Raw genomic sequence first — 9,622 nt, forward strand, 5'->3', positions numbered from 1 at the left:
CCATTGAGATTTGCCGTGTAGCAGCTCCACAACTCCCTCGAGTTCAATGGCGATCGAAAATCTCGATGGCTCTCGACTCGATGGCCATTGAAACTGGCCGTGTGACAGGGGTATAATATACCGCCAGCGCCAAGAGACGTTTTAGTACACCGCAGCTGAAGGTCCTGTAACAACATTCAATTTTGCTATCAGTGTGACTGACAGGCGCAACACATTTTTTTTCGCGCCTTTTGCCTGACATGTATCTTCCTGGTACTGTCGGTCAGCAGAATTGATACATGGCGGACATTTCTGCCCCATGTCTTTTTGCCGCCTCTCCCTTTTGTCCCCTTTATTTGTAAATGTCCTAAGCGTTATTTATTATTTTTCTTTTTTTCCTTCCCCATTCATTGCCGAATGGATGACGGCGAAAAAAAAGAGCTTCACGGCATGACCAGGGTGCTTGTTTCCCATTTGCGGAACATGCTGAGTGTGTCGCATGTAATTTCACAGGTCTGATTTTGGCAAAGCATATATGTTGGTAGCGATAGTCAAAAATTACTCAGTGAGCACTGGAGGACTTCGCCGAGTGTGTCATGTCAGTATAACGTAACCGTGACATCAGATGTCGAAATTAAAGCTTGGCTTATGACTTTTTCGAAAGTTTTGTAATAACTGAACAGTTATTATGCATGTTATCGCGGAGGTCTCCGTCTTAGCCGGGCCGTTTTCTCGGCAATACATGTAGTGAGGCTCAGGGCAGGCGAACACTACATGTTGTTTTTCCTGCATTGCTATGGCAAATAGGCAATTAAGCGAAATGTCTGCCATTATGAAGAAAGGATTGCGAAGCATGAAGTTGACATTTCTTGAAGCAATTGCAGGCAGAGGAAGCAGGGAGTCTTGTCCCTTCACCGCCCCTCTTTCCAAGGGTCTATGCGGTAAAGCCGCAGTGTTTAAAGGCACCAGTTCAGTCCTGCGGCAGCATTTCGTGCTCGCTCAGTACACATTTGTTTCACTCTGTGCTTCTGAAACTTAAGTTCATTTTATTTTTACCTATACAGCTGCTGACGTTAGGAAGCAATGTGTCAGCTATTTCCTCTAACCTGGCATTGACTGCGAGCCGTGGCCTACCTAATGCGCCGCTCAGAGAAGTAGTGTGGCAGCGGGAAGAGCGCTAGTCATTGGAGCGCCTGTCTTGTAGAAAAAAAAGTACAATAGATGATAACACCTTTTTTTTTAATTCCACAAGTGAATATTTATTTATTTATTTCAGTATACTGCAAGCCAGAGTTGGCCCAAGCAGGAGGGGCATACAACTAAAAAAATTTCTAAAAGAGCATCAGCTACAAAACCGCGAGTCAGTAAACAGGACACAAATCCAGAGTCATCAAACAAGATACTAGGAGCCATACAATAAGTTCTTGAGCTCCTTCTCAAAATTTCTAGACTTACATAGACCCGAAGGAAGGCCATTCCACTCCGCGACAGTGTTCGGAAAAAAACTGTTCTTAAACCCACTAGTTCGTGCAAAAATTGGTGCTAATGACTGCTCATGTACATGACGTGTTCTCCTAGTGCTCGCCAGCTTCACGCAATCAGGAAGATCTGCCTTCAAATTTCCAGACATGTAATTATGAAGCAGTACTAGACGGGTAACTTTTCTTCTTATTGCCAAGAACTGTAAATTACTCTTTCGAATTAATGCAGTTGGAGAGTCTATCCTTCTATATTTCCCATAAATAAAACGAACTGCTTTTCGCTGAACACGCTCCAGTTGAGCAATGTCTTTCTTGTTATGCGGGTCCCACACTGCTGCCGCATATTCAAGTCGGGACCTAACACAAGCCTTGTATGCAGTGATTCTGGTACTCACGGGAGAGTTTCTGAGTTTTCTTTTAATAAACCATAACTTCTTTACTGCTGATGAGCAGATGTCAGCTATATGAGTGGACCAAGTAAGTTTGTTCGTGAGGGTTACTCCGAGGTACTTATAGCTTTCTACTTCTAAAATGGGATGATTGTGAAGTATATAACTGTGAATTCTGGGTGCTTTTTTTCTTGTGATTCTTAATAATACGGTTTTGTTTGGGTTAATATCCATGCCCCAGCGCTCACACCAGTCTGCAATTGCTAGCACAGTTTTTTGAAGTGACAAGTGGTCAGAATCACTTACTACCTCTTTAAAAATTATACAATCATCGGCAAACAGCCTCACCTCTACATCCTTTTCAACAATATCCACTAGGTCATTCACATAGATTAAAAATAACAGGGGTCCCAAGACACTGCCTTGAGGAACCCCTGAAGTCACATGCAGCATGTCAGAACAAGAGTCCTGGATTGCTACAAATTGCTGCCTATCTGTAAGATAGGCATGCACCCACTGAATTATAAAAGAGGGAAGTCCAATCGATTGAAGTTTAAACAATAATTTTCCGTGAGGCACCTTGTCAAATGCTTTACTAAAGTCAAAAAATAAGACATCTGTTTGTCCGGAAGCATCCAGGACTCTTGAAAATTCATGCACTACAGATAAAAGTTGGGTAACAGTAGACATCCCTCTCCTAAAACCATGTTGGTAAGCTGTCAAAATATTACGGTCCTCTAAAAATTTTACAATATAACAAAAAATAGCATGCTCTAACAACTTACAGCAATTGTTCGTCAATGAAACAGGGCGATAATTGGTAACTAGTTGGCAGTCACCTTTCTTAAGAATAGGGACAACTCGAGCCTTACGCCAATCAGACGGTATAACACCTGTTGTCAAAGACAAGTTAAACATATCAGTTAAGTATTGAGATATTTGTTCCGCGTAGCGTTTAAGAAATGAATTCGGAACACCATCGGGTCCGGAAGATTTTTTTGTGTTAAGTTTAAGTAACATTGCTAAAACTCCTTCGCGACTAATTATCAGTTCGTTACTACAAACAGAAGAATAATCATTACTACAAACACACTGAGGTTTAAAATCATCTAGCTTCGTGAAGACACTCTGGAAGTAATTGTTAAAATGTGTTGCAATCTCATTAGCGTCTGTTATAGTCACCTCGTCAATTTTTATCTTCGTGATTTCGTGCCTGGAAGGATTCAAATGGCGCCAGAACTTTGATGGGTCCGACCTCATGAACTCTTCAAGCCTGTTTTTGAAAAAGCTATTTCTGGCTTCTCTTACTTTGTCTGTCATCTTGCTTTTTAATGACTCAAACAGTGGAGTTCCTGTCCTGTGCTGTTTCCTAAGTCTTTTAAGTTTCCGTTTAACATGAATTATCTCTCGATTAATCCAAGGATTTTCACTGCGTTTAACGACTTTCTTGAGCGGAACAAATTTGTCAATACAAAACATAACTGCATTGCAGAATTGTGTCCAACAACCCTCAACATCACTGGTAACAGAGCTAAGGTGACATTCCAAATAATCAAGAATCGCGACATCATCAGCTCTGCTAAAATCTCTGAAGCTGATCACTTTAACGGTTTTTTCGGTCTTATCACCAGTGATTTTCCCGCAAAAGCATATTAATTTGTGGTCGGAGATGCCGCGCTCTACGTGAACAGTGCCATTACTGAACGACTCGCTCACAAACAACAGGTCCAAGATCGCTGATCCCCGTGTACAGTCATTCACAATCTGTTCAAGATTGAGCGAGAACATCATATCTAAAATGAAATCATTAGACGAAGAGAGGCCATAGTTCAAGTCATTCCAGTTAACAGACGGCAAATTAAAGTCACCGGTAATAATTATATTCTTACCACGAAATTTCAGCAAATAATCGTATAGCTTGCACAAAAACAAATCATCCGAGTCCGGCGCACGATAAACTGCACAAAGAACAAACGTGTTCCCCCAAATAGAAACCTTCAAACACAAACTTTCATGGTCTTCCAACTGGTCGATTTCAAAGACATCGATACTGTTTTTTAGAATGATCGCTACTCCCCCACCACGGGAAGCCCTATCTCTTCTTTGCATTTTATATCCTGGTGGTATAATCTCATCATCTCTAATCATATCGTGCAACCAGGTTTCAGTTAGCACGCAGATGTGCGGATCATACTGCAATAACACGTGCTCAAGTTCATTCACCTTATTAACTATACTTCTAGCATTCAGAGAAATCAGACGGAGCTGGTGTGACTTTCGTTGCTAGCTTTGGGAAAGCGCACTGCACAAATCAGGAACCAAACGGCGAGAGCCTGTCTTTTCATCCCACGTGTAAACTTTGCCATCAATTCGGAGCTTATCGTGTTTCAGTGACACCTTTTTCCCGGCTGCCTTATCTGCTCTAGCGCTTTCCCACAGCTGCTTGCGTTTGCGCTGTGTGTCAGCGGTGTAATCGTTCTGCAAACTTATTCCAGTTCCTTTCAGCTTCCAAGCATTTCGCAAAACTTCTTGTTTGTCTGCATAGTTGTGAAAACTTAAAATAACCGGCCTTGCCAACGAACCCTTTCCTAGTCTTTGAATTTTTGCAATAGAAGAACAGGTCACTCCCAATCTATGCTTGAAAACATCGTTGATTATTGCATTACGCAATTCAAGTTCAGATTCGTTTTCGAGCTCTGAAATCCCAAAAACAACAAGGTTAGATTTACGATCACGGTCTTCAAAATTGGGAAATATTTCGTGCTGGTTCCTCAGGATATCTCTAACATTAGCTGTGAAAGCGTTTAGTTGCTCCGTCCCCGCCCCATTTGATTGCAACTCATTGATGCTTACTTCAAGGTTAATCAGACGCCTACCAAAACCAGACACGATTTCTTCAGTGCGTTCAAGGCATGCTTTGATGTCTGCAATGTCAGCCCTAATGGCCTGTTGCCCATCAATAATTCTGAGATAAGTTTCCTCCAGTGGGGGACCAGGGTTTACCTCGATATCCCCGCACAACACCAGCATGCAGGAACAGAAACAGTTGTAGGCAATATTCAAACACATGCGTGGGCACGGGAGGACTACAAGAAATCTATCGTCACTACGTAAGGAAGAGCAATAACTAACCTGCGCCACAAAGAAAAGACAAGGTAACAGCCTTGTAAAGTCTGTAAATAAATTCACGTTCTTGCCCATTTTCCACGCGTCGTAAAATGGCTTTTCCGCCTTTCACTTGCAACGACAGAAAAAAACTGTAAAAGAATGCTCACAGGGTATTGATCCGTCCATCTTTCGTCTGCCCGCTTGAAATGTCGCCTCCGGCCACTCCGAGGCGCTTCAAATCCCAGTTGAAAGAAGTCCATTCACAAACTTGCTCCGTGCCGAAAAGAAAATGTCTCTACGATTACACTTTCTCATTAGTGCTTTTGAACGTTACAAAACTTAGAAGCCTCTACTAACACGGGTGTGGGGCATGCTCGGACGTTTCCTCGTTGTGGGTGACGGCCAGGTCACGTTAACCGCGAGTTTCCCCAGCCCTATACGTAGACGCTCACACCAGGAGCTAGCCACATACAGTTCCGCTGTTAAACTTGTAAAGGGTTTCGGCTTACCATTCACACTTAGCTGCGCAAAAAGAAACGAGGACCAAAGCGAACAAGAAGACACAACACAAGCGCAGACTATCAACTGAATTTTTATTCACGAAAGGGAAGCTTTTAAAAGCGTTAGAAAATACAAAATCGAAACACAACAATCACTACCACGCGTGCAAAGGAAACCTATGACATATCATTCCTGCTTGAAATACGAACACAACAACAGGATAACAAATGCAATCACATCAAGCCAACCCCCCGTACTGTCTGCTCGTACTCAATAAACTGCGCAGAAAAGGAACCTCCTTTTCCTGCAGGCTGACCGACTGTGATGCGCACAGAGCTGCGTAGACGGCCGGCGTTGTTGGAAACGTCGACAGGTGTGCTTGGCGAGTGCTCGAAATATTTGCCAGGAACACGAGCAGTGGCAACAGACGTCAGCTCTGCTGCACATGTGGAACAGTCATTGCGAAGTGTAGTGCGTAGGCCAAGCAGGACCCAAGGGTAGGCGCTCAATCCAGTGTGAAGGGAGAACCAGCGCTATAAGCGAAGCCTTCAGTTGCCGAGGAAAGCCGTCGACCTTAGAAAATCTGGTGGTAAAAGATCGTCTTGATGTTATGGACGGGTAGGTTGGCGAATAATGCGAAGTCGAAATGACGACCACGGTCAGAAGTAATGGCGGAACGAGCACCACATCACCAGTTATCACCACGTGACGGCCGCCTACAACATGAAAAGCGTCGCGCATGGACGAAGCGTCAGTAAGCCGGTTTAAGCGGTCACGGGTGGCGCTGCGCTAGCTTGTCTGACGTCACGCCTGGAAAGGAGGAAATGTCTTATCGCCGAGGAAAATGCTTTTATATGTCAAGGATTAATCACCGCAGTCGTGGCGTAGCATTCTACTTCCAGCCACCGAGCGTGACGGACGCAGAATCATGGGCTCCCACGGAGCGGCGATAGCGGCCGTTGCCGGCCGCGGAAACAGGTTTGCCAGCGACGCTGATAAGGACTACGAGATCGTTCTGCCTACCCTGCCCACCGGACGTGTTGTTTTAAACACGGTTTTTCTGCACGGCGACGTGCGTGTGCGACCCTACAGGGTCGAAGACTTCAGAGACGCCCTCGCTAACGTGGGTGCGCTCCCCGACGTCGTGGCGTTGGGGGCGTACCAGATTAACCACGTTTGGGCGGTAACCTTCAGCAGTGGGGATGCCGCAAAGAAACTGGCCGCCATGAAGGAGCTCGAGGTTAAGGGTCGCCGCTGCATCGTCTTCGACCCAGAAGACCACCAGGTGAAGCTTCCCCTGCACTGGATGTTGCACGGCGTCGCCGACGAGGACATCCGGACAGCTTTCGCGGCGTTCGGCAACGTGACCGAGGTCACCCGGGAGCGGTGGCGCGTCGCCGGCATGAAGGAGAAGGGGTCCACCACGAGGACCGTGCTGCTAAAGATGAAGCCTGGCATGAAGGTGGATGACCTACCCCACCAGGTTCGTGTCGCCGGCGAGTTGGCTCTCGTGGTGGTGCCCGGGCGGCCGATGCAGTGCCTGCGCTGCGGCGGGACGGGGCACGTGCGCCGTGATTGCAAGGTGCCCAGGTGCTCAAAGTGCCGTCGCTATGGACACTCCGAGGCTGACTGCGTGCGCACCTACGCGTCGGCAACCGGCCATGTAGCGGCAAGCGACTCCGCAGAGCTCATGGACATCGTCGAAGCGGAGGAAGCAGCGAGCGGTATCGACGACGCGGGCAAAACGGACGGGGTGGCGGTTCAGCCAGCTGTTGCAAGTAGCAACACCGACACGGCTGTCGCACAGGAGAGCGGGTCGCCAGCTGCTGACTCGCCTTCGACGCCAGTGGAAACGCCCAACGATGGAGCGAGCCCGCCCGTGCACGTGGACGTGGAACGCAAGGCGGCCAGCGAAAGCCACGACGACAAGGCCGACTCCCGCGTGAACGTCGGCGTGACTACACCTGCGAAGCGTTCGCACGCCGAGACCAAGGCCAACGGGGAGAAGGCAGCAGAGCCCAGCGTGGAGGAACCGCCGGCAAAGACGCCGCAAGCGCGACGGCCCAGCCTGCGGCCGCGCCCAAAGGTCCCGACTGACAAGCGTGGCGGCGACAAGGCGCCTCCTGACCAGGAGCACGTGCTCGCGCCGGGTGACACCGGCGGCGACGGCATCGTCTAGCGACATGCTGGACGCGAGAGGTAAGCACCATGCTTTCGGTCTCCTCTTCCTAAGTTAAAATGGCTTCTGCAACTCCGTTTAAAGTCGCCACCCTAAACGTTAGAGGCCTGGCAGGTAAAAGAAAACAAAGCCAGCTGTACAGACTTATAACGGAGCAAGATATCGATATACTGGCAGTGCAGGAGACCAAAGTCGACGGGGAGGAGGAGACCGGGAGCATGGTGCGACGTTTCACGTCTAGGTATTTTGCTGTCGTTAGCCATGCTGTAGGCACATCGGCTGGCTGTATTCTTTTTGTTAAGAAGTTACCGGGAATAGAAGTACACGGTCATCATTCGTGCCTGTCGGGTCGATACGTGTCCATCGATTTTTCGCTCTGTAACATCGACTGGCGCATTGTTTGTCTGTATGCACCTAATGTGGTTGATGGCCGAGCCGCGTTTTTTGAAAGCGTCGAAGAACGGCTTCGCACGGACAGGCAGCTGATTGTTATGGGCGATTACAACTGTGTCCTTAGCGCGCGTGACAAGACAAGCGTCCGAGGTTTCAGGGATAAAAGCACCGAAGTGTTGTTACGAATGATTGTGAACTGCAACCTCGAGGATGTAGCAGAGTGTCTTGAAGGAACGCGTGCTGTAAGGTACACACGATTCGAGGGCACAAGTCACGCACGGCTAGACCGAATTTATGCATCCGCGGAAACTGTCCCTAAATGCAATAGTTATGTAGTTCTGCCGGTTTCATTTTCTGACCACTGTTTGGTTCAATGCTGCATAGGATACATTAGGAAGGGGAATGGTTTTTCATGGGAAATGTGGAAGTTAAATGACAAGCTACTCCAGGACGAATTTTATAACCGAGCTGTAAGGGAAGAAATAGCAAAAATAGAACCAAGTAGCAACATGAGGATTTCGCAGCAGTGGGAGCTCACTAAAGAAACTTTAAAATTAAAAGCAATAGAAAGAGCCACCTGTATACGTCATGAAGCAAAAAAAGAGGAAATGGAGCTAAAGGCACTGCTTCAGAAGATGATCAAACAAGAATGCCGAGCGCCTGGTAAATGGATAGAAGACATAAGAAAAACCAAACAAAAGTTACAGCTTATCGAAGAGGAACGTTATCGGGGAGCGCTGGTGAGGGCAAGGGCAGAAGACGTGGCCGCAGGGGAAGCGCCAACGAAACGAGCGCTTGGTTTAGAAAAAGCCCGTGCCGAAAGAAACCACATTAACGAAATAGAATGAAGGGGTGTTTCAAAATCAGACATCGATCATATCAAAGCAGCCTTTTTCGCCCATTACCAGGCGCTCTTCGCATTGCATACGGTAGACGTTGTCACTTTTAAGGAGGCGTTTCTGGCCGAGATGCCGCGCCTGGACGACGAAACTAAAGACAGATTAGAGCAGGCGATAACTCAATTGGAAGTTGAGCAAGCAATAGACAGCTTAAACCCTGGTAAGTCGCCTGGACCGGACGGGTTCAGCGCGGCATTCTACAAAGAATTTAAGCATGAAATTTCCCCGGTCTTGACGGTCATCTTTAATGAAGCCTTTAAACTAAAATCACTGCCTCCGTCCTATGGCTCGTCCCATACTGTGCTGATTCCGAAAACGGACGACACAGACAGATTACGACTGGTAGCAGCATATCGACCCATAGCACTCACTAACGTCGAGTACAAAATTTACATGAAGGTTTTGGCACGAAGGTTGCAGACCGTGATCCATTTATTAGTTGGTCCGCATCAGACCTGCGGGATTAAAGGGCGGTCCATTTTTACTAATATCCACGTTGCGCGCAGTGTATTAGAATGCTGTGATGACACTAATGATCAGGTAGCTATACTCCAGATAGATTTAGAAAAGGCTTTTGACTGCGTTGCCCATGAACTTTTGTTTGCAGTATTAGGCCATGTTAACGTTGGTTCTGTTATTCGCGAGGGTGTGGCCCTGGCATACCGGAACTGCACGACGAGATTGATCGTTAAC

The 9,622-nt window shown here is 47.1% G+C and overlaps 1 protein-coding gene across 1 annotated transcript; it reads left to right on the forward strand.

Moving 5' to 3' along the window:
- Window positions 1–6,386: 6,386 nt before the first annotated feature.
- Window positions 6,387–7,637, forward strand: LOC149334533 (uncharacterized). The gene has a single exon (XM_089556261.1). The coding sequence runs from the start codon at window positions 6,387–6,389 to the stop codon at window positions 7,635–7,637; it is 1,251 nt and encodes a 416-aa protein (XP_089412387.1).
- The last annotated feature ends 1,985 nt before the right edge of the window (window positions 7,638–9,622 follow it).

The sequence above is a fragment of the Amblyomma mixtum genome, chromosome 8, assembly GCF_055824585.1.
Source record: "Amblyomma mixtum isolate Tamu chromosome 8, ASM5582458v1, whole genome shotgun sequence".
Taxonomy (NCBI): Eukaryota; Metazoa; Arthropoda; class Arachnida; order Ixodida; family Ixodidae; genus Amblyomma; species Amblyomma mixtum.